The sequence below is a fragment of the Notolepis coatsorum genome (assembly GCF_963971535.1).
Source record: "Notolepis coatsorum genome assembly, chromosome: 6".
Taxonomy (NCBI): domain Eukaryota; kingdom Metazoa; phylum Chordata; class Actinopteri; order Aulopiformes; family Paralepididae; genus Notolepis; species Notolepis coatsorum.
The window spans coordinates 71,980,325-72,005,172 of NC_140170.1; the positions used below are offsets into that span (position 1 = coordinate 71,980,325).

A 24,848-nucleotide genomic window follows, 5' to 3' on the forward strand; every position below is an offset into this window, starting at 1 on the left:
TCAGGACACTCTTCAGGTGGGTGTTGGTCCCTGGTCAGGACACTCTTCAGGTGAGTGTTGGTCCCTGGTCAGGGCACTCTTCAGGTGGGTGTTGGTCCCTGGTCAGGACACTCTTCAGGTGAGTGTTGGTCCCTGGTCAGGGCACTCTTCAGGTGGGTGTTGGTCCCTGGTCAGGACACTCTTCAGGTGGGTGTCGGCCCCTAGTCAGGGCACTCTTCAGGTGGGTGTTGGTCCCTGGTCAGGACACTCTTCAGGTGGGTGTTGTTCCCTGGTCAGGACACTCTTCAGGTGAGTGTTGGTCCCTGGTCAGGACACTCTTCAGGTGGGTGTTGGTCCCTGGTCAGGACACTCTTCAGGTGGGTGTTGTTCCCTGGTCAGGACACTCTTCAGGTGAGTGTTGGTCCCTGGTCAGGACACTCTTCAGGTGGGTGTTGGTCCCTGGTCAGGACACTCTTCAGGTGAGTGTTGGTCCCTGGTCAGGGCACTCTTCAGGTGGGTGTTGGTCCCTGGTCAGGACACTCTTCAGGTGGGTGTCGGCCCCTAGTCAGGGCACTCTTCAGGTGGGTGTTGGTCCCTGGTCAGGACACTCTTCAGGTGGGTGTTGTTCCCTGGTCAGGGCACTCTTCAGGTGAGTGTTGGTCCCTGGTCAGGACACTCTTTAGGTGGGTGTTGGTCCCTGGTCAGGACACTCTTCAGGTGGGTGTTGTTCCCTGGTCAGGGCACTCTTCAGGAGAGTGTTGGTCCCTGGTCAGGGCGCGTGTATCGCTTCCGCAACGGAATTCGGTTTCCGGGTTCCTCTGATTGGCTGCGACCCCCACGTGACCCGCCCCCCTATCCACCGCTCTGCCGCTGCCACGCGCGGCAGTCGGCAGAGCGAGCGCTCGCTTCCTCAATTTATACGCATGGAAGTATTGACTGAATGAATGAAAACTTTATTTAACAGATTGCAGAATGGGTACAATACAGTACGGCTCAATACACACAATTGTTAAGGGGATGCAGACCAGAGAAAGACGTGTGTCTTGTTTACATCAGGGTCCCCCATTTTCAATTCATATAGAACGACTACGCCGTAACAAATCATTAAAAAAATATACCGTTAACTGGAATATGTTGTGCCTTTACACATATGTTGGATTATGTAATTGGTTTGTCATGACAAACAAATAAAAAAAATCGCGATTTACCCGCTGGCTACAGCAACACAACACTCAGTGACTGCATGTAGTCAGAGCCAGAGCTCAGCGATGCCGCTCGCGGCAGCACATTCTCGCCGCGGGCTGAGCTCTGGTGTCCGCTGGAGCAAGCCAGAGACAGCCGGCGGATGCGATATTTTATTTGTTTGTCATGACAAACCAATTACATAATCCAACATATGTGTAAAGGCACAACATATTCCAGTTAACGGTATCTTTTTTTAATTATTTGTTACGGCGCAATCAATACTTCCATGCATTCGGGACCTCCATGTTTGGGGGTATTCATCAGACAAATCGGATGCGGGGATTCGGCTCCCATCAGGCGGGCAAGAACTGCGGGTTTTCAGCCTCTCCCCTCTCTCCTGGAGCTTAAGGGGGAGCTTAGTATTCCTGCCGCGGAGGAAGTGGCTACACAACACACATGTTGTAGCCAGCTGGTAAATCGCGATTTTTTTATTTGTTTGTCATGACAAACCAATTACATAATCCAACATATGTGTAAAGGCACAACATATTCCAGTTAACGGTATATTTTTTTAATGATTTGTTACGGCGTAGTCGTTCTATATGAATTGAAAATGGGGGACCCTGATGTAAACAAGACAAACGTCTTTCTCAGGTCTGCATCCCCTTAACAATTGTGTGTATTGAGCCGTACTGTATTGTATCCATTCTGCAATCTGTTAAATAAAGTTTTCATTCATTCATTCATTCATTCAGTCAATACTTCCATGCGTATAAATTGAGGAAGCGAGCGCGTCCCGGAAACCGAATTCCGTTGCGGAAGCGATACACGCGGTCAGGGCACTCTTCAGGTGGGTGTCGGCCCCTAGTCAGGGCACTCTTCAGGTGGGTGTCGGCCCCTAGTCTGGGCACTCTTCAGGTGGGTGTCGGCCCCTAGTCAGGGCACTCTTCAGGTGGTTGTTGGTCCCTGGTCATCTGGGAAATAGTGGGGCTCAGGAGTTAGAGTGGTCGCCTGGTAATCGGAAGGTTCCCGGTTCGATTCCCGCTGCTCACAGGCAGCGTGTTGAAGTGTCCTCGAGCAAGACACTTAACCCTCTAATTGCTCCCGATGAGCAGGTTGAGCACATTGCATGGTCGCCTCCGCCGTCGGTATGTGAATGTGTGAGTGACTGGGTGAATGCAAAGAATGCAAAATTGCAAAGCTTTGGATAAAAGCGCTATTATAGACATGCACCACCATGGTCAGGAGGACACTCCCATCTCAGCCCTGATCGGGGGCCGTTCCTTTTATAGCCCAGCCTCTGCTGAGCGAAAAAAAACACCCGCTCGGATCCCCCCTCCCATCCCCAGCCCAGTGCTCCCTGCCTCAGACCACTCCCCCACTGTCTCTCTCTCTCTGATCCCTCCCCCTCTCTCCTCCCCCGCCTTCCCCTGTGCGCTGGGAGCATGCTGTAATCGGGAGAGAAGGCAGAGACACACATAGGCTGATACATAACTACGAGACACTCTCAGCCAACATGGGCCAGTTACTGAGCTGGATCCGAGGCCCACAACAGGACCACCCCGGCCTCCAGGATGTGTCCGTGGAGCAGCAGGTGTGTGTGTGTGTGTGTGTCTCCCGTGTGTCTGTCTGTCTGTCTTGTGTCTGTGTGGCGAAGACATGCAGTGTTGTGTAACTTACTGTAATTGAAAGTACACAATGTATTTTTTGGTTTGTTAATATAAAAGTTTAGTTTTCAGTTATTAGGACGTGTGTGCACTCAGATCCTGTTGTGATTTTGAACGTGCGCCAGTGGTTTGGGCCATGCATGTGTTTTTGTATGTTTAGTGGAGGACTTATACGGGAAGGCACGGCATGAGGAGAAGCTGCCTTGGCAGTAATCCAAGTCAGACCTCTCTCTCCCTCTGCTCTCTTTCGCCCTCTCTCTCTCTCTCTCTCTCTCCTCTCTCTCTCTCTCTCTCTCTCTCTCTCTGCTCTCTTTCGCCCTCCTCTCTCTCTCTCTCTCTCTCTCTCTGCTCTCTTTTGCCCTCTCTCTCACACACACACACACACACACACACACACACACACACACACACACACACACACACACACACACACACACACACACACACACACACACACAAACACACACACACACACACACACACACACACACACACACACACACCCTCTTTATCTCTCTCTCTCTCCCTCTCTCTCTCTGGGCTGGGAGGAGATGAGGGGTGGAATGTGAGAAGCTCAAAGTCGACTTGTGCAAGTTGCAAGAAGAAGAGTGTGTATTATATAAGTTGAGATGAAGAGTGTGTATTATACAAGTTGAGAGGCAGAGTGTGTATTATATAAGTTGAGAGGCAGAGTGTGTATTATATAAGTTGAGAGGCAGAGTGTGTATTATATAAGTTGAGATGCGGAGTATGTATTATATAAGTGAGAAGCAGAGTGTCTATTATATAAGTTGAGAAGCAGAGTGTCTATTATACAGGCAGAGTGTGTATATTATATAAGTTGAGATGAAGAGTGTGTATTATACAAGTTGAGAGGCAGAGTGTGTATTATACAAGTTGAGAGGCAGAGTGTGTATTATATAAGTTGAGAGGCAGAGTGTGTATATATAAGTTGAGATGCGGAGTATGTATTATATAAGTTGAGAAGCAGAGTGTCTATTATATAAGTTGAGAAGCAGAGTGTCTATTATATAAGTTGAGAAGCAGAGTGTCTATTATATAAGTTGAGAAGCAGAGTGTCTATTATACAGGCAGAGTGTGTATATTATATAAGTTGAGATGAAGAGTGTGTATTATACAAGTTGAGAAGCAGAGTGTGTATTATACAAGTTGAGAGGCAGAGTATTATATCTAGTTTTGACTGAGAGGCAGAGTATGTATTGTTATTGTAGCTAGTTTTGAGTGAGAAGCAGAGTGTGTGTTGTGGCTAGTTTTGACTGAGAGGCAGAGACAAGGCCTGTGTTGTTCAAGACTCGCTGTTTGCTACCAGTTATGTCTGTCAGCAGGGAATGTGGGAGCTGGTTGTGAAGGGACGTGTGTGTGTGTGTGTGTGTGTGTGTGTGTGTGTGTGTGTGTGTGTGTGTGTGTGTGTGTGTGTGTGTGTGTGTGTGTGTGTGTGTGTGTGTGTGTGTGTGTGTGTGTGTGTGTGTGTGTGTGTGTGTGTGTGTGTGTGTGTGTGTGTGTGTGTGTGTGTGTGTGTGTGTGTGTGTGTGTGTGTGTGTGTGTGTGTGTGTGTGTGTGTGTGTGTGTGTGTGTGTGTGTGTGTGTGTGTGTGTGTGTGTGTGTGTGTGTGTGTGTGGTGTGTGTGTGTGTGTGTGTGTGTGTGTGTGTGTGTGTGTGTGTGTGTGTGTGTGTGTGTGTGTGTGTGTGTGTGTGTGTGTGTGTGTGTGTGTGTGTGTGTGTGTGTGGTGTGTGTGTGTGTGTGTGTGTGTGTGTGTGTGTGTGTGTGTGTGTGTGTGTGTGTGTGTGTGTGTGTGTGTGTGTGTGTGTGTGTGTGTGTGTGTGTGTGTGTGTGTGTGTGTGTGTGTGTGTGTGTGTGTGTGTGTGTGTGTGTGTGTGTGTGTGTGTGTAGGTGTAGGTGTGTGTGTAGGTGTGTGTGTAGGTGTGTGTGTGTGTGGCTGGCTCTGTCAATGTGTGTTTATACTGTATGTGTGCGCGTGTGCACACGCAGGCGTGTGAATGAAGTCTTGTTTGATATTCACTAGCCTATTGGACCGCCTTTTTACAGTATGACTTTATATATAATACATTGACGTCGTCGCTAACCGGAACATGACCGGGGCCGATCCTGAATGGGTGTGTAGTTTGTAGTGTACTGTGACATTGGAATAAGAGACCAGGCAAGTCTTTGATGTGTTTGTAATGAAGTTTGATAATAATATGATTATCAGAGAGAGAGAGAGAGAGAGAGAGAGAGAGAGAGAGAGAGAGAGAGAGAGAGAGAGAGAGAGAGAGAGAGAGGAGAGAGAGAGAGGAAGAGATAGAGTGAGAGAGAGGAAGAGATAGAGAGCAGAGAGAGAGAAAGAGAGAGAGCAGAGAGAGAGAAAGGAGAGAGAGAGAAAGGAGAGAGAGAGAAAGAGAAATAGAGAGAACAGAGAGAGAGAGAGAGAGAGAGAGAGAGAGAGAGAGGAGAGACAGAGAGACAGAGAGACATACTTTCTGAGTGGATAGTGGATGATAAGGCTACGATGTTGAAAGCGTATTTGTCATCTTGTCATTGCCTTGACTATCAGTAAGTGTACCATTGACTCACATTGTATGTTAAAGTCAGGTGTGGGTTTAATTAATCATGAATGGGACAGATAAGCCTGTCTGCGCTTCTCTGATAGGAGAGTGTGTTCCTGGTGTCTGGGCCAGACTCCCAGGCCCTGCGTACTAAACACACTGGCGGTGCAGTCTGCCTTCCCCCTGCATCTCATCTGCTTCAGTCATTCCACAGCACACACACAGGAAATGGGCACCGGGCGTGAAAGTATAAATTCACAGAGAGAGAGAGAGAGAGAGAGAGAGAGAGAGAGAGAGAGAGAGAGAGAGAGAGAGAGGAGGAGAGAGAGAGAAGAGAGAGAGAGAGAGAGAGAGAGAGAGAGAGAGAGAGAGAGAGAGAGAGAGAGAGAGAGAGAGAGAGAGCAGGGGGGGAAGAGAAGAAAGAAAGAAAGAGAGAGCAGAGAGAGATAGAGAAAGAGAGAGAGCGGGCAGGGGGAGAAAGAGAAAGAAAGAAAGAGAGAGAGCAGAGAGAGAGAGAGAGAAAGATAGAGAGCAGAGAGAAAGAGAGAGAGCAGAGAGAGAGAAAAATGGTAAACAAAAAACCACACACAGTTGCTCAAGAGAATATTGTCAGAGAATAAGGTGTGTATAGACCTACTGGTGTTTGTTTGCGTCTACTTGTTGCGTCTACAGTATGCATTAGGTTTTGAGTTTGTAAAAAATGATGATGATGATGTCACCGAGACACAGATCATTGGAGCTACTCCGCAGACTGTGAATAATATTACTATTATCCTCCACAGTGGTTTTCCTGGGATGTGGGTTCTGATTCAGAGCTGTGAGCCCTACATGTAAATATTATACAACTCATTTGGATGTATCATCTCAAACAACATTTCTACGAGCCCACAATTCATAGTCAACGGACAAACTTAAGACGTCACATGTCTTGATACCTTCTTTCCATCGGTCCAGCTTAGGGAGACAGATATTGACTTTTTGTCCGAGATCATTGGAATAGCACAGTGTAAATTCAGTTTTCGGGTGGACTTTTTCTTTTTAAAGTATACCGTTGACAATTGGACAATGGTGTCCCGATTATCTGCTTCCCCTGTGTATTTCCTGTGAGGATGTACAATCTGTCAAACATAATACAGCAGTTATTAGCTGAGTGGGTGTAAATATGGTATGTCAGACTGTGTTTTTGTGCCGTTATGCAGTATCTCAGTCACTACATGCTTGCTATGTTTATTTATCCATTCATTAGTGTGTCCCACACTCTCTGTTGTGCTCGCAGGCCAGGATTGTCATGATCCAGTCCTGGGAGCTGAAAGGACTGTTAATGGTATGGTCTACGTTGTGGGGAATTTATTTGTGTTGCACCAACCGAGTGAATCATTGGAAACACCAAACCGATTCTCTTACGTAGCATAGCATGTACAGAGGGTTTTATATCGCTGTAAACAGAGAGTGTGTATTGATCAGCTCTAGCTGGAGAGAGAGAGACGTGGGATATCGATCACATGGACCAGACTGATACACCCCCAGGCTGAGAGAGAGAGAGCAGAGAGAGAGAGAGAGAGAGCAGAGAGAGAGAGAGAGCACAGAGAGAGAGAGAGAGAGAGAGAGAGCAGAGAGAGAGCACAGAGAGAGAGCACAGAGAGAGAGAGCAGAGAGAGAGCAGAGAGAGAAAGAGAGAGAGAGAGAGAGAGCAGAGAGAGAGAGAGAGAGCACAGAGAGAGAGAGAGAGCAGAGAGAGAGCACAGAGAGAGAGCACAGAGAGAGAGAGAGCAGAGAGAGAGCAGAGAGAGAGAAAGAGAGAGCAGAGAGAGAGCACAGAGAGAGAGGAGAGAGAGAAATAGATAGAGAGAGAAAGAGATAGAGAGAGCGAGAGCAGCCAGAGAGAAGATAGAGGCAGAGAGAGAGAGATAGCAGAGAGAGAGCAGATAGAGAGAAAGAGACAGAGAGAGAGATCAGAGAGAGAGAGAGAAATTGTAAACAAAAAACAGACACTCAGTTACCTTTCTGTCCATCATGAGAGAATAAGGTGTGTATAGACCTACTAGTGTTCATGTCAACTTGTCAGGTATGCATTAACCTTTGAGTTAGTAAACACGTGTTTTATGGGAATGAATTATTACCTACTTGCATTGCATTCCCTTTAGTGTCCCTCTATTGTTATGAAACGAGAGTTGAGGTCCTTCAACACATCCCTAAATGGTAAATGGCTGCTTTTTTATATAGCGCTTTTATCCAAAGCGCTTTACAATTTGTTACTCACATTTTTACCCATTCACTCACACATTCAGTCACACATTCACTCACCGACAGCGGAGGCAACCATGCAAGGTGCCAACCTGCTCATCGGGAGCAATTAGGGGTCTTGCTCAAGGACACATCAACACGCTGCCCCGGGAGGAGCGGGAATCGAACCGGGAACCGCCGGAATTGCCAGATGACTGCTCTACCTCCCGAGCCACTGTCGCCCCTAATAAGCGTCAGGATGTTGTTGCGTCAGAGCCGCTAAAGAGAGATTTCTCCGCTTGACTGTCAGTTTGTCTTCGGCCTCACTGCTGATCTAATCCCATCAAGCTCACTGGGTTCTCAGCGCCTCGGTTACATAAAACCACCCCTGGGAAAGTGTCCAGGCCTCCGGTGCTCACCTGAAAACGTGCGTTTGTTATTGACGAACCCATCTGGGGTATGATCATGGTGTTCGCCGCACTCCGAGAGCAACCAGATGAGGTTATCGACGGACACGTGTGATCTAAGGCTGTCCCCGAAGACTGTTTTTGGGATTCAAAGTTCGTCAGGGTTTTTCTAACGGACGTTCGAACTTTCGTTTTTTTTATTTATTTTTTTATATACGTTTTTTAGCGTTTATCGCTTTTTCATGGTCAGACATGACCGACAGATGAGGAGAGGATGAACGGGAAAAGAGGCGGGGAAGACATGCGACAAATGGAAGTCACCGGGAGTGGGAAGTGATACATGGTGTGCCACTAGACTAGAGCGCCCAACATATATATATATCTTTTTTTTTATAATTATTATAATTCTTTTTTAATAAATATCCTCAAACTAAATCCTCAATTTGAATAAAGTGATTAATCTGATTAAATTAGTATTAAATTTTTTTATTAAATCAACTTTCCAGCCCCAGACCCAGCCCAGGGAGAAGCTCCAGCCCAACTAAATCAATTAAATCAACTTTCTTTAACTCATTGGACACCACAACGTAAGTGCGCAGAGAGGGCGGTAGAGCGCCACCGCTTTAATCAATGGGAGGAGTGGGAGATTTGCGAGTGCTTAAAATATATCTTAAATTATGGCTAAATGGGTCTAATACACTCGTCGATTATCAGTGAGTTGCTTGCAGTCAACATGTACAAAACGGATTGTTTGTTCATCGGTACATTTCCGTTTTATACCGTTTTGAATACGAGTATAGTTTCAGAGAAATAGCCCTTTAGTGGAATACACAAAACATGTTGTAATTTTTCGGATGATTATCGAATCTTCCTGAAATCAACGCTAGATCATCATTATTGTCCTTCCTCGTGCACGCATGCAATGTTGTTTAGACCGTGCCCCCCCCCCCCCCCCCCCCCCCCCTCCTACCCAACAGAAAACAGCCACACATACACACACAGATACAGCGTCGATCGGGTAGAAATACATATCAGATCAACGATCAAATTTATATATAATGTTCTTACCTTGTATCTGATGTAATGCAAAAGAAATAATCCAATTCTATTCTATCTGATTGCCATTTGAAGTACTGGGCGCGGAGGTCCGTGCCACGTTCAACAGCATTGCATATGAGGGGGGGGGGTCGCAGATGTATCGTTGAAATCAGGTTACCTCGCCTGATTATTTAAACCACGCCCACACGGCTTGGATCATCCCAGAAAAAAAACTATACCATTCCCAGTGGAGTGCAATACCAGCCGGAAGGCGTAGGGGGCGGTATTTGCCCTTTTGCGAGCTCAGACCCATTCCCAACGATAACAGCAGGCTGGATGGATGAAAATGAATGGATATCGCTAATAAAAGAAATAACGATTAAAACCCGACTATACTCGTGATTGGCGCTGAACAGTCTGCGAGTTAACCCGACTATAATCGGGTCTGGCGTCCAATGAGTTAATGATTATAACTCATCAGTTTCTTTTAATACTATAATATTAGTGTAGCCTAATCTTTATCTGCAACTGTGAAGGAAAAAAAACCATTGGTTTAACACTTTCAGTGCCGGCCATAACGTTGATTAATGTCCTTGAGTGCCATCATCCACTTCAATGATAGCGTTAAAAACGCATAAGCTATGTTTTAAATTATGGCTATGTATCTGCCCACCGCTTATCAATGACTTGTTTGCAGTCAACATTGTCGAAACGGATTGTTTTTTAATCGGTTCATATCCTTTTTATAGCATTTCGAAAAGCTATCGGCATTTATTGGAATATTCTCGAATACACTAGACACGTTGTCATTTGTCGGCCTATTTATGAATCGTTTTCAAATAAACGCTAGATTATCGATAGTATATGTGTACTTATGCACGCTATATAAGCGAGCTGAGAAATCGATTCCCTCATTTCCTCAACATCACACACACATATACACATACGGGACACGCTGTTATCTCAGTGAATACAGCTCTGATTATCCTAAAACTGGTAACATAGACTCCTTACCTTAGATCAGATGTTCTCCAAAAAGATTATTCCAATTCCTGATCGCCATTCCAAATATCGATCGCGTTTATTGATTGATTATTGGCTGCTGTAAATATATATTCCAGGCTGCTTTCCAACTCGCGATCACTTCCCTCATCATCAGATCCCTCGCCAGCATAGTGGAGCGAGGAGGCTCCCCCTCCACAGATCCACCAGTATAATCGAATGGCCTGCAGTTACACGGGGATAGACGATAGGGGGCGGTATTTTCCCATCGGAGCTCCTAGAGGGGCTGCTGTACCAACGGGAGACTCGGTTGATGAAATATGAATTCAGATCGCTAATAAAAAAACAAACGACAATTCGCGTCGTCTGCACTCAACGGGGGGCATGAAAAGACGACATAACACGTCGCTGGCACTCAAAGTGTTAAACAGAATGAATAGGAAAAAAAATTATTTAAATTTTTTATTAAATATTCGAATGTTGATTTAGGATTTAACGATGGTTCGAACGTTCAAACGTTTGGGCTCAGCCCTAGTGTGATCAGGAAATAGCCTGACCCCGAGCAGTCGCACAGCCGCTGGGACTTACACACTGTTGGAATGTTTTGCGTAGTGACCGTCTAATCACTGTATTAGATGTCTAACCTTCCCAACAATAATTAGTTCTGACCGTCACCGGGGCGATATGACTGGACGAGAGAGAGGCGAGTGTCTCGATTTCACATGTGCCTTATCACTGAAAGTATCCCGATAGCAATGGCCTCTTTGTCAAATGACGTGTTTAAACGGAGCAGTACGACACGATGTGTTGAGCACAAGCTCCACCATCTCATGTTCTATTGTTTAAGGTGAGAACTGTCTGATCCTCATGATTAGCATCTGGCAAACACATTTTAATCAAAGACTGAGGGTTGAGTCTTGGATTTCTTTTGCAATTACAATTCTCTCTCTCTCTCTCTCTCTCTCTCTCTCTCTCTCTCTCTCTCTCTCTCTCTCTCTCTCTCTCTCTCTCTCTCTCTCTCTCTATCTATCTCTTTCTCTCTCTGCTCCACTCTCTGCTCTCTCTTTCTGCCTCTATCTTCTCTCTCTCTTTCTCTATCTATATATTTCTCTCTCTCTGCTCTCTCTTCTCTATCTCTCTGCTCTCTCTCTTCTCTCTCTCTCTTTATCTTATCTATCTCTCTCTGCTCTCTCTGCTCTCTCTCACTCCAAAACCATCAACCGTTTTTTAAGTGAAAAGGCTTCACAACTAGAACATCGGGTTTTTGTGTCACCATTGTGCTTTTTAAAGTTGCGTCGAGTACAAAACAACAGTCCTGAATGAACAGTCCTGATTGCGGGCCAGAGCGTGTGGGTAAACAAAGCCGGCAGAATGTACAGGGCTAAGTTTAGAAGCGTAGATGGGGTACGTGGACATCCAGCTGAGTGAAGAATGTCCCCCCCGCTCACCGGACAGAGAGCAGCGGTGAGATCAGGCGATCGCAGGAGAGATAGAGACACACGAGGGACGAGAGAGGATGGGGAGGTGAACGTACAGAGATGAAAGAAGAGAAGACGTAAGGTGGTGAGGACGAGAACAGGGAGAGAGAGTAAGGTTGCACCATACACCAATACTAGAAACGTATTGCGATACCCAGCCATTAAGAACGGTCCAATACTCCATTTTATTAGTATCGATCACCATCTATTATTATATTCCATTACTTTTCCTGATACTTTAGTTTACATGCCATGGTATCTTCTGATATCCCAGCTGTCTAGTTTGATCTTCTCATAAACCAGATGTTTAAATACCATGGTATCTTCTGATATCTCAGCTGTCTAGTTTGATCTTCTCATAAACCAGATGTTTAAATGCTGTGGTATCTTCTGATATCTCAGCTGTCTAGTTTGAGCTTCTCATAAACAAAATACTTGAGTAGTACTTTTGGTTTGCAGAAATAGGGCTAGACTGATATTAGACCAATATTAGTCCTTTACCAATATACCACTATAAGTCCCACCCATATATATGTGTTCCATGTTCATGTTCTAATAGAATATTGTTCTTATTTTAAAGTAACAAAGTGTAATTTTTCAACTCACAGCTCACTTTAGCTGCTTTGTCCTCACATGCTCTGGTGCGACCAGCATGGTCAGTCTTCTGCTCTAGCCTCACATGCTCTGGTGCGACCAGCGTGATCAGCCTTCTGCTCGGGCCTCACATGGTCTGGTGCGACCAGCGTGGTCAGCCTTCTGCTCTAGCCTCACATGGTCTGGTGCGACCAGCAGTCTTCTGCTCTAGCCTCACATGCTCTGGTGCGACCAGCGTGGTCAGCCTTCTGCTCTAGCCTCACATGGTCTGGTGCGACCAGCAGTCTTCTGCTCTAGCCTCACATGCTCTGGTGCGACCAGCGTGGTCAGTCTTCTGCTCTGGCCTCACATGGTCTGGTGCGACCAGCGTGGTCAGCCTTCTGGTCTAGCCTCACATGCTCTGGTGCGACCAGCGTGGTCAGCCTTCTGCCCTAGCCTCACATGGTCTGGTGCGACCAGCGTGGTCAGCCTTCTGCTCTAGCCTCACATGGTCTGGTGCGACCAGCGTGGTCAGCCTTCTGCTCTAGCCTCACATGCTCTGGTGCGACCAGCGTGGTCAGCCTTCTTACGATACCAGATACACGCTTAGAACGAACGTGATCGTTTCTTGCGCGCAGAACGCCAGGTATTTTCTGCAACAATGGAAAATGAACATGGAGCCACCTTGATCACCAGGAAACCAAGAATTCTCTCCTCAGAAAGTCTGCACGCAGGAAAAGAACAGATGGCAGAGCAAAGATGCTCATGGGAAATGTAGCGAAAACGCAGAGGCAGAGCGGCTCGCGGCCAGCAGATGCCACAATTAAGCACAAGGTTATATGTTTGTGTTAGACAAAATATTTTCCTAATTTGTTATGGTTATGTTAAATATATGGTTAAAGCAATAAACAATGAAAGGTTTTTGCTCAAATAAATCTTTTTTCATTCTTTACTGAATGGAAAAAACAAAAAAGTATACCAGCATATCGATTTTTATTCAAAATTTAAGCTCCCAAATATTGAAATATGTATCCGAGCCAAAAGCCTTGTATGGGTCCAGCCAACCCTACTATGAACTGAAGGCAACTGAAGTAGGCCTAGGGCAGCTCAGACGCAAAATAGAACACCCCTAACTCACTGAGCTATAAAGGACACTAACACCCCTAACTCACTGAGCTATAAAGGACACTTAACATAAGAATACCTCTGTAATTGAATATGTGTGTGACTGTGTGTGCGTGTGTGTGCGTGTGTGTGTGCTCTGTAAAGCTGCTGTAGCGCCGAAGTGACATTGAGCTTCTTCATATACTCAGTGCTGCTTGCTTTGACAGCTCCTGATTTACAGTATATGGGGTACGATATACAGTAGAGCTTCTAGGGACTTGTGTCACTATAGCCCTAGGTCAGGGGTGGCCAACCAGTCAGAGATTAAGAGCCACAAAAATTACTGTGGTACCACAAAGAGCCACACCATATACCAGCGTTTCTCAACCTTTATTTTTTCAGTCACGGCACCCTTCATGTGTTTATAGGTCTCACCCTCTGGCCTCTGAAGTTGCTAATGTCTTTTTTATTTGGGCCTCACAGGGTTAAAAGTACCCTGTGAGACCCACGGTTGCAAAATTACTAAATCACGTTTAGCCATTAAAAAAAAAAAAGTCTGTAAATGTTTATTTAAAAATGTTTAAGCACACAAGTTCAAGTTCAAGTTCAAGTTCAAGTTCTTTAATAGTTGTCATACAGAAGTACAGAATACTTTCATACAAAATGCTTCTTACTGTTACGCTCCAGAGACTGTGCTAGACAAGATATTATCAAATAACATAATAACATAATATAGCATGAATTTAGAAGAAGAAAATGAGGTCACAGTTGTTCGGTATAGACATATGTACAATGTTCTGAGTTACCATATAATATACAATACACAATACTATGCAGTGTACTAATGTACAGTACTATCTAGTGCAAAGCAGAAATGGGATGAGGTACAATTTTAGGTACAATTTACAGTAAGGTGTACGAGTTGTAGTGCAATCCTTCATCCATAAATATAAAGTGTGGGGAGTGGGTGCTACAGTGTGTTTGTTTAAAGTGGGTGTGTGCTATAAAGTGTGTGTAGTGGGTGCTACAGTGTGTTTGTTTAAAGTGAGTGTGTGCGTGTGGATGTGTGTGCTATGTGTGTTTGGTGGTTGTTGTTGTGTAGTGTTCATTCATTGTTCGTTTAGCAGCCTGATGGCCTGGGGATAGAAGCTACTTCTGAGTCTTTCTGTGCTCGCCTTGAGACTCCTGTATCGCTTGCCTGACGGCAGCAGTTCAAAGAGGCAGTTGTTCGGGTGGCTCAAGTCCTTAATAATTCTCTTAGCCTTCCCCTTGCAACGCTTGTAGTAAATGTTCTGGAGGGTGGGGAGCCCCCCTCCAATTGTGCGTTCGGCTGAACGTGTCACTCTTTGTAGTCTGCTTTGGTCTTTTGCAGTGCTATTCCCAAACCAGGAGGTGATGTTGCCGGTCAAGATGCTCTCTATTGTACATGAGTAGAAGTTCTTAAGGATCTTCTGGCTGACTTGGAACTTCCTTAGGCGCCTGAGGAAGTAGAGGCGTTGTCGTGCCTTCTTCACCACACTGTTAATGTGTATGGTCCATGTCAAGTCCTCGGATATGTGGGCTCCGAGGTACTTGAAGCTGTTGACTCTCTCAACCGGTGCCCCGTCGATGCTGAGGGGGCTGTAGTCCTTGACCCCCGACCTCCTGAAGTCCACAATCATCTCCTTTGTTTTGCTGACGTTCAGGGAGAGGCTGTTTTCCTGGCACCATCCCGCCAGGACCTTGACCTCTTCCAGGTAGGCCCTCTCGTCGTTGGCAGAGATCAGGCCCACCACCACTGTGTCGTCAGCAAATTTGACGATTGTATTGTATTGTATGTATTGTACACAATGCTATTTGATAGTAAATGTGTTTATATTAGAGTTGTTCCGATACCGATACCAGTATCGGAAATGCCTCCGATACTGCCTAAAATGCTGGTATCGGCGAGTACGCCGAAAGGCTAGCCTCCGATACCATATGACGTAATTTATCAACAACACGTGCGGCATCCTCCTACTGAGAGTGAGCATTATAAAACAAACGTGTTTTTAATCGACCGTGAATTAAAGTGTCAATGCTGTTTGTCATTTTAACAGCAGATACTTTCTTAAATGCCATCGTCCCGAGAGAGGGGTGTTGACGGGAAGCTCTGATGTGTTCGCTTGCTGGTGTTATTAGCATTAGCTGAAGAGCTAACCGAAAAGCTAGTTTTAGCTTAACGTTACCTTGGCTAAAGTTGGGACTATTCATAATCCAGCAATAATGGCTGCAGACCTGCAAGCAAAGTACAGCAAGTTGGCAAAGGAGTATTCCAAGGTAAATAACTTTTTCACCAGTACAACGTTATATTGTCTTGTTTCCATCTAACGTTAGCTGATGTTAACCTAGCTCACGCTAACGTCGTCACTGATCGACCTCTCGCACGCAATTAATGACATGTTGTGGACAGCCATACCGGTGACAATGTTTAGCTTTTAGTGCCAAATGATAAGAGTCTGAGGCGGAGTCTCAAAAGAGAATGTTGAATATTTATTGTGCAAAAATCACAACAGAGCCTCTGCTACTAACTGAAGTTACCGGAGCCTTCTGGAGTGCAACAACATATAACGTCTGTGCGGAACAGGCCATGTGAGCGGCGCGTGAGCGGCGCGGGGCGCGGAGCGGGCGGTTTTGACGTGAGCGAGGAGTGGGTTTTAAAATGAGTCGGCGCGACGTCCGGAGCGAGAGTTCTCCTCCGCTCCAATCCACTCCAGGCCGCTCACAGTGGTTTAACACTGTTGATGTAATATATACATGCAGTACAATGCCAAAGCAACAGATGGCGATGTACAAACCATGTTCAACCAATGAGAAGGGTGAACCTGTGATATCCTGTTCAGGCTTTGTCACTCACTCCTGTTAGAAAAAGTATTGACGCCATTGTTGTTGTCGTTAGCTTACATGCTAACGTTAATGGCAGCGACCATAGCATTGTGGCTCGGCTAGCCTATCATCGCTTAATAGAGCTAGTGAATGGATAAACAACGTTATTTAACATTGCAGAATGGGTACAATTACAATGCGGCTCAATACAAACAATTGTTAAGGGGCCCAGGGGGTGTAGACTGTTGTAGTTTGAGCTAATTTACACCATGCTCCAAAAAAAATAAAAAAATCTGCCGAGCAATCTGGCGCGGGGAGCGGGGAGCGCTCGATTCAAGGTGAGCGGGGAGCGAGCGGAGAGCGACTTGGGGGCGGGGTCAACATGAGCGATTAGCGGAGCGGACCAAGCTTTAAAGAGCGAAGAGCGGATTTCTCGGCCGCGCCGATCCGCTCACGTGGCCTGGTGCGGAATCAATGTCCCAACAACCGTTCCGTGGGTGAGCATAGTTGTCAATTAATGATACTAATACTAATCTATACAATCACCTGTTGTTGAATAAATACCATTACTTTACATTACTTTATAGTTATTACTAAAAAAAAATATATATAAAACAGTAGCTGTAAAATATATATATATATTTTTTTATAATTTATATAATAATTTCTTTTTTTTATGTATGCACTGGTATCGGATCAGTATTGGTAATCTCAGGGCATTGAGTCGTAAACCGGCGCATATTGACAGGAGGAAGTGGAGCAGCCAAAAGTGAGTGTAGTCTTTTGAAGGAAGAGACTCTGGGCTTTCGAATTTCGAAAAACAACCCTACCCAGCTCACGCCAGCCCCTGTCAATCATCTGACTTCTGGATTTACTTTTTTATTTCTCAAATTTTTTGGGATTATCTCCCACAAACCTGAACGTTATTGCCATAAAACAGAACGCAGTTAGTTTCTCTACCTTTCTGTGAACGTCTAGCAAAAAACGGTGTTGCAATATGATGAAAAATTGTGGAGAAATTTACATTATAAAAAAGATGGCAGAATTCAGTACTGTATCTACAAAACCTGTTTAATCATCTTCCCTTTATTAATTTGCTTAGATTTTTCAGGTCTGGTCAATTTTAGCATGGTGTTATTCACAGTCAAAGATAAAATATAATTGATATTCTCCTTTGGTTCATTACAATTTACTCAAGCCTAGTAACAGACACACTATTTCTGACACTGGGAATACATTCCCTGACATCCATAGATGTCCCTAGATTCAGATACCAAGAACATGCAAATGGGCCATTTAAAAAAAAACATCTGTAAATGTTTATTCTACGTCCTTATGGAATGAGTGACATACAACAACAAAAAAGTTATATAAAAAAAAAAAATTATATATTTTTTTTGTTTTTGTTATGGACGGAAGAGCCACACATTGACGGGCAAAGAGCCACATGCGGCTTGCGAGCCGCGGGTTGGCCACCCCTGCCCTAGGTGGTCCCAACCTATGGTACAGACCCTATGGTCCCAACCTATGTTCCTGACCCTATGGTCCCAACCTATGGTACCGACCCTATGGTCCTGACCCTATGGTACCGACCCTATGGTACCGATCCTATGGTACGACCCTATGGTCCTGACCATATGGTCCTGACCCTATGGTACCGAGTCCCAACCCTATGGTCCTGACCCTATGGTCCAACCCTATGGTACCGACCCTATGGTCCTGAGTCCTGACCCTATGGTCCTGACCCTATGGTACCGACCCTATGGTCCTGACCCTATGGTCCTGACCCTATGGTACCACCCTATGGTCCTGACCCTATGGTCCAACCCTATTGTACCGACCATATGGTCCTGACCCTATGGTACCACCCTATGGTCCTGACCCTATGGTCCAACCCTATGGTACCGACCATATGGTCCTGACCCTATGGTACCGACCCTATGGTACCACCCTATGGTCCTGACCCTATGGTACCGACCATAGTCCTGACCCTATGGTACCGACCCTGTTCTCTGTTCTCCCTGGAACTCATCCCTGATAGAAAGTGACACCCGTAAGAAACTCGTCAGCTCATCATTATAGCCTAGTCTCACTAGACACTTGAGCCGTTCTGATTTAACGAGATTCAAAAACCCAACACAGTTGTTTGGCCTAGTTGCCTCTAAACATTCATGCAGTTTCTACCGATTTTAAATACTATTCAATTTAAGGATTCATAACTGAATTAATGTGTTCTAGGACAGTCCAGTCAATACTCAAGACTCAACCCTACTATGTCTTCAAGATGGAAGATCTAGGGCTCGTCCAAAGACAGTGAATGTGTGACTGATTTTCTTTCTGTCTCTCTCTGTCTCTCTGTATGTCTGTCTGTCTATCTCTCTCTCTCTCTCTCTCTCTCTCTGTTGAAAAGGCTGTAAATTTAAGTAAACTGATCAGTCAAATTAATTGTACAGTGAATTCCAGTGAATAATGTTACCAAAAGTAATCTCCCCAACCCTAGAACATAGGAGGAGCACCCACAGCCTATCATCAAGACTTGTGAACCCTTAGAAACAAAACTCGAGTTTCATATTTGGAACCGCCCACTAGCACTGATTCGTCCTAGCCACGGGGGAACGCCGTGATTGGTCAATCCCTGGGGATGGGGTGGGGCCAGAATCGAGCTTACATCATGAGTTGTCAACTGTGATAAGTGTTACCAGGGGTTACAGAGAGACGTTCCCACCCTGTGTAAGCATGCATGATGTATTTTATAAACACACGCACACGCTCACACACACACACACACACACACACACACACACACACACACACACACACACACACACACACACACACACACACACACACACACACACACACACACACACACACACACACACACAGGGTTGGGGCCATGAAAGTTAAAGACGATTTACTCAACAAACTTGCATTGCAAACACAAACATCTCTATCAACAAGATGCCAAGACAAACATTTCATAATCTGTCAAGTAGGTCAGGGTGGTTTGACTTATTGTTCCGTTTAGGATATTTTTAGACAGACAGGCCATGGCGGCAGGAATGCAGACACAAGGCAGACCATTCTTCCTACGGACAAACCACTGAGTTCCCATTAGAATACTGTGTCCCTCTCATAATTCAGTGTAGCTGTGGAGGGAGTGAGACTCACGGTGGGAATTTACGTGCAACCGCCAGCTAAAGGTTCATAAATCTTTGGTGGCCGGTGGGTTTGTTTACCAGACACCGTAGGGCCGAATGCTTCGAAGCTTCAATCGCTGCCGTGGCGATCGGTGTAGGAACCACTATTCTAATGCTTCGTTTTGTTTTGTTACCCCTCCAAGAAATGTGCCTGCATCTGCATGAGAAATAGCTTGTGGGAATTATAATCCCACATTTTCATTGTGGAAATCAGTTCTTCTCAGACATGGACTTTCAGGAAACCTATCTACCACACAACTGCTCTCATGTACCCACCACATTGAAACTTTGTGCAGGAAGAATGAAGCTTTGATCACTCTATGATAATAATTACTACTAAATCGGTTATATTATACGATAGATTAATAAATATAGGCAATAAAGGATTTTAATCTGAATATATACTATGAGTAAGAGTAAGACTAAAAGTAAACACACACAGTGCAGTATACACAAGGTGCAGTATACACACGGTGCAGTATACACAAGGTGCAGTATACACTAGGTGCAGTATACACAAGGTGCAGTATACACACGGTGCAGTATACACAAGGTGCAGTATACACTAGGTGCAGTATATACACAAGGTGCAGTATACACTAGGTGCAGTATACACAAGGTGCAGTATACACACGGTGCAGTATACACAAGGTGCAGTATACACAAGGTGCAGTATACACACAGTGCAGTAATAATAATAATAATAATAATAATAATAATAATAATAATAATAATAATAATAATAATAATAATAATAATAATAATAATAATAATAATAATACATCTATTTTATATAGCGCTTTTCCAGGTGCTCAAAGACGCTTTACATGGGCAGGAGAGACAAACTATGGCAAAACAAAAAACAGAACAAAACACACGGTGCCCATACTGGCATGATATACTGTACATCATACGTTGTAGTCCGTGCAGGTTTTGGTGGTTAAGAGTGAGACACACTTAGTGGTCAGACATTTATAATAGTAAACTTCGTCGGAACGCAACCGCTCCCCCGCGCTGCACTGGCCAGTCAATCACAGGCGAAGACGAGAGATGGGGGGGAGGGGGGTAAAAAGGTGACAGCATGGTGTCACAAATGGCCCAAACACCCCAACACACCACCCTGAGGCGAGGCGCCACAGAGGAGCATGTTTAAGTTTATTTGGATCCCCATTAGCCACAGCAGTGCTGGGGCTATTCTTCCTGGGTGATTATCAGGTTTGCCTGCCTGAAAATGAATCCCAAAACTTCACCAGTATGACCTCAGGCTGAGTGATTATTGCAGCATTAGTGTTTGGGTGGAGCATTCCTGGAGCATTTCCCCCAAAACGTGTTTCTCACACACATAGTGCCTCTACCTTGCCTATATTACTACCTACTGTACTAGTATGTCTTTATTATTATATACTCAAGACTGTAGCACTCAAGTTCAACACTGTTTGACGAACAATCTTACTGACCCTTAGCTGCCAGAGTTGTACCCTTCCTGCTGACCTGTTGTACACAACTTGTCGCTTTGGTTAAAAGCATCAGCTAAATGACTAAATGTAAATATAAAATGTAAACATAATAATAACAATAAGAAGAAGAACAATAACAATAATAATAATACATAATACTAATAAATAATAATACCTTCAATAATAGCACACTTTAAAATGCGCACAGGGTGGCTCAGGAGGTTGAGCAGTCGTCTGGTAATCAGAAGGTTCCCCCTCCTCCCGGGCAGCGTGTCGAAGTGTCCTTGAGCAAGACACTTAACCCCTATTGCTCCTGATGAGCAGGTCGGCACCTTGCATGGTCCGCCGTCGGTGTGTGAGTGAATGTGTGAGTGAATGGGTGAATGTGAGGAACAAAATTGTAAAGGGCTTTGGATAAAAGCTGCTATATACAGTAAATGCACCATTTAACATTTATTTACCATTTACCATTATGTACACACACGCCTACACTACAGTCCAGATGCTGCAACTCTTCACCACCAGGGGGCAGTAAGTACACTCTCAGGTCTCCCTGTCCATGTGACATGTTGACAGACATGTTGACTGCAGTGCTACAGAACATAAAGTTAGACTCTTCTGTCCAGCCGAGCCATCGACATGCTCTCTAAGCCAAGGGTTTGCAGAGGTGAAAGGTCGTGCTGCCTTGTTGTTCTGAATTCTTACGTAACCACTGCTGCTGTAGACCCTTCCTGTCTGCTCCTCCGTCCCGAGGAGGGAGATACGCACCACCGAGAACTGAGCTCTGTGAGCATGTTATCAGTGTTTATTCTCTCTCTCTCTCTCTCTCTCTCTCTCTCTCTCTCTCTCTCTCTCTCTCTCTCTCTCTCTCTCTCTCTCTCTCTCTCTCTCTCTCTTCCGCATTAGTCTCACTCTACGCACTGCCATTATACTCCTCCACTTCCTCTATCAATCTTCTTCTCTCTCCCTTTATTTATTGAAACCACTCAGTACTTTTCAGTTTGAGTTCCTCCCGGTCGCTCCCTCTTACTCTGCGTCTACAGGGTGCGGTTTGGGGCGAGACGCTGCATGTGATGTGACCCTCCCTCCTTCTCTCTCTCCCTCCTTCTCTGTCTCTCCCCCTCTCTCTCTCTCCTTCTTCTCTGTCTCTCCCTCTTTCTCCCCCTCCATCCTTTTCTCTCCTTCTTCTCTCCCTCTCTCTCCTCCTCCCTCCTTCTCTCTCTCCTTCTTCTCTGTCGCTCTCTCCTCCTCCCACCTCTCTCTCTCCTTCTCTGTCTCGCTCTCCCTCTCTCTCTCCCTTTTCTTTCTCTCTCCTTCTTCTCTGTCTCTCTTCCCCTCTCCCCCTTCTCTCTCTCTCCTTATTCTCTCTCTCTCTCCCCCTCCCTCCTTCAGAGAGGGGAAGAGAGAGACATAGAAAAAGGAGGGAGGGGGAGAGAGACAGAAGAAAGAGAGAGAAAGAAGGGGGAGAGAGAGGGAGAGCGAGACAGAGAAGGAGAGAGAGGTGGGAGGAGAGGGAGAGAGCGACAGAGAAGGAGAGAGAAAAGGAGGGAGGAGGAGATAGAGAGGGAGAGAGAGAGAAGGGGTAGAGCGAGACAGAGAAGGAGAGAGAGAGGTGGGAGGAGGAGAGAGCGGGAGAGAGCGACAGAGAAGGAGAGAGAGAAGGAGGGAGGAGGAGAGAAAAGGACAGAGGGGGAGTAAGAGACAGAGAAGAAGGAGAGAGAGAGAGGGGGGAGAGAGACAGAGAAGAAGGAGGGAGAGAGAAGGATTCTCTCTCCTCCTTCTTCTCTGTTTCTCTCTCCCTCTCTCCCCCTCCCTCCTCTTTCTCCTGCTGTCTCTCTCCACCTCTCCTTCTCTCTTTCTTCTCTCTCTCTCCTTCTTCTCTCTCTCCCCCTCCCTCCCCTCGCTCTCTTTCTCCTGTCTCTCTCCACCTCTCCTTCCTCTCTCTCTCTCTCTCTCTCTCTCTCTCTCTCTCTCTCTCTCTCTCTCTCTCTCTCTCTCTCTCTCTCTCTCTCTCTCTTTCTCTCTCTCTGTCCAGATTCCTAAGCAGTGAGTGTGTCAGACACACCCATGCCCAGCCATACAGGCGAGTAGCTGCAGACCTGCTGAGTATCCTCTACTTCTGCAGCATAACTCTGTTTCCCACAGTCCTTCATACAGATAACCTCTCTACATACGATATAACTTCACGTAGCATAATATTGTCATGTTGTCTGTTATCAAACACAGCTCAAAGTTTCCCTCACATGGCAACCAGACATATTTATTTTTCCTAGCTGACAATGAGAAGGGGGGGGGCTCTGTGTGCCCGGCTGTCCAATCCGATCGAGGCTGGTCCGCTGCATTGTGGGGGAAGGGGAGGGGCTTGATCAGTACTGGCTTGTTGGGCAAGTTCCAGAGGGTGGAGCACTGGGCTTTTTCACTGCTGGGGTGGACTTCTGTACGTGTGTTTATGTGTGTGTGTGACGTATCAACTCCAGTGAATATACAGAGGGAATCTGAGGTAACACCCTCAGATCAGCATCTTGGGAATATACACAGGATCCACATTCACCATCTAACCCATGGTATGTACCTAAGCCTCTGTTTGCCTTCCTGCTCGTGTTTATGGAGACGAGTATTTGTGTGTTAAGTGTTGAGTCCTCTTAGTTTCAAACTGGACCTGTCAACTCAGTTTCACGGTGGTTTTAAGGCTACGATACCGTTGAACAGAAGTGGCTGTGGACTGATAACTTATCAAGCGTTTGCAGATGTAGGGTAGAGAGACTTCTGAGTTCTGGAAATGTTTTTTTTCTTCATCTTAGGCTTCATGACTTCTGGTCATGTGCACGTCAACTTGTGTAAAAGCTTAGACAAGTCTAGTTCAGTTGCTACGAGTCACTGCACACTAAAGACCACACTAACCTCTAACCTCTAACCTTCAGCTGTTGAGGAGTGGCTTTTTGTCACCGCTGTGCTACATTGCAGTCATGGATGTAGCAATACTTTCCTCCTTGGCTCCAGGCGAGGAATCCTGTGTCTTCACAATACTAATCGTCACACTCAGTGGAAATAAGGGCTTGTTGCTTGCCATAGATAACGTGTAGTTAGGCTTGTCTGCAGTCTATACCCAGTCAGATGTCATGCAGACAGACACACACAGTATACACACACACAGACACACTATGCCTTTGATAGTCGACACACAAGAGACAGACGGCTAACTCTCCATGCAACAGACCGAATGAAAGTAAACATCATAATAAAACATTAAAAATAAGATAAACAACAGAATGGCCAAGGAAAGCACATCAGTAGAACATCAGCACCCTAGAGAAAAGCACAGTGGAGAGATGTGGCTTCAGTTCTGATTAAAGACAGTAATGGAGTCTGAGGCCCGAAGCATGTATGTGTTTGAGTATTTGTGTGAGTTTCACACCTGTCAAATCAGTTTACACACACACACACACACACACACACACACACACACACACACACACACACACACACACACACGCACTCCATGAAAGCTCACATGGTGATAAAGCACAGAACAATAAGTATAGTAATAATATAGGCTATTATGGAGAAAGAGACAGAACCTAGAAGGCCTTGTCTTCAGACTGACACAGTTGTTTTCTTTTCACAACGGGCAAATCAACAGTCTACTGCTATTAGTAGTTCTATGGCTACCAACAGACATGAGTCTAGATATGAATCTAGATACAATGCAACTTTTTAAGCTAGTAGGTCTTTATTGTGATTATTAAGGTGACCTGTCTCTTTCGAGGCCTGTTGATTGATTGAAAACTTTATTAACAGATTGCAGAATGGGTTCAATACAGTACGGCTCAATACACACAATTGTTAAGGGGATGCAGACCAGAGAAAGACTTTCGTCTTGTTTACATCAGGGTCCCCTATTTTCAATATATCAGGACATATATGACATACATGACATTCCCAACAACAGTGCTCCTCAGACATCAACTGATCTCAGGCCTGTGTCTTTTTTGAGGCCTGTTCTCAACAACAGTCGTGTCCCTCAGACATCAACTGATCTCAGGCCTGTGTCTTTTTCGAGGCCTGTTCTCAACAGAAGTCGTGTCCCTCAGACATCAACTGATCTCAGGCCTGTGTCTTTTTTGAG

The 24,848-nt window shown here is 45.4% G+C and overlaps 1 protein-coding gene across 33 annotated transcripts in view; it reads left to right on the plus strand.

The window, feature by feature from the left end:
* cast (calpastatin) overlaps positions 1 to 24,848 on the plus strand; it is a 114,927-nt gene that overhangs the window by 22,260 nt on the left and 67,819 nt on the right. For 5 of the 33 annotated variants that reach the window (XM_084317323.1, XM_084317296.1, XM_084317309.1 and 2 more), the window contains exon 1: positions 2,613 to 2,758. The exons of 23 other annotated variants lie outside the window; for them this stretch is intronic. In XM_084317323.1, coding sequence (XP_084173449.1) covers positions 2,681 to 2,758 — 78 coding nt within the window. In that variant the 5' untranslated portion in view covers positions 2,613 to 2,680. Of the gene's footprint in view, positions 1 to 2,612; positions 2,759 to 23,147; positions 23,287 to 24,848 lie in introns of those variants that run through there. 5 more of the 33 variants (XM_084317326.1, XM_084317300.1, XM_084317311.1 and 2 more) reach the window with 1 other exon arrangement.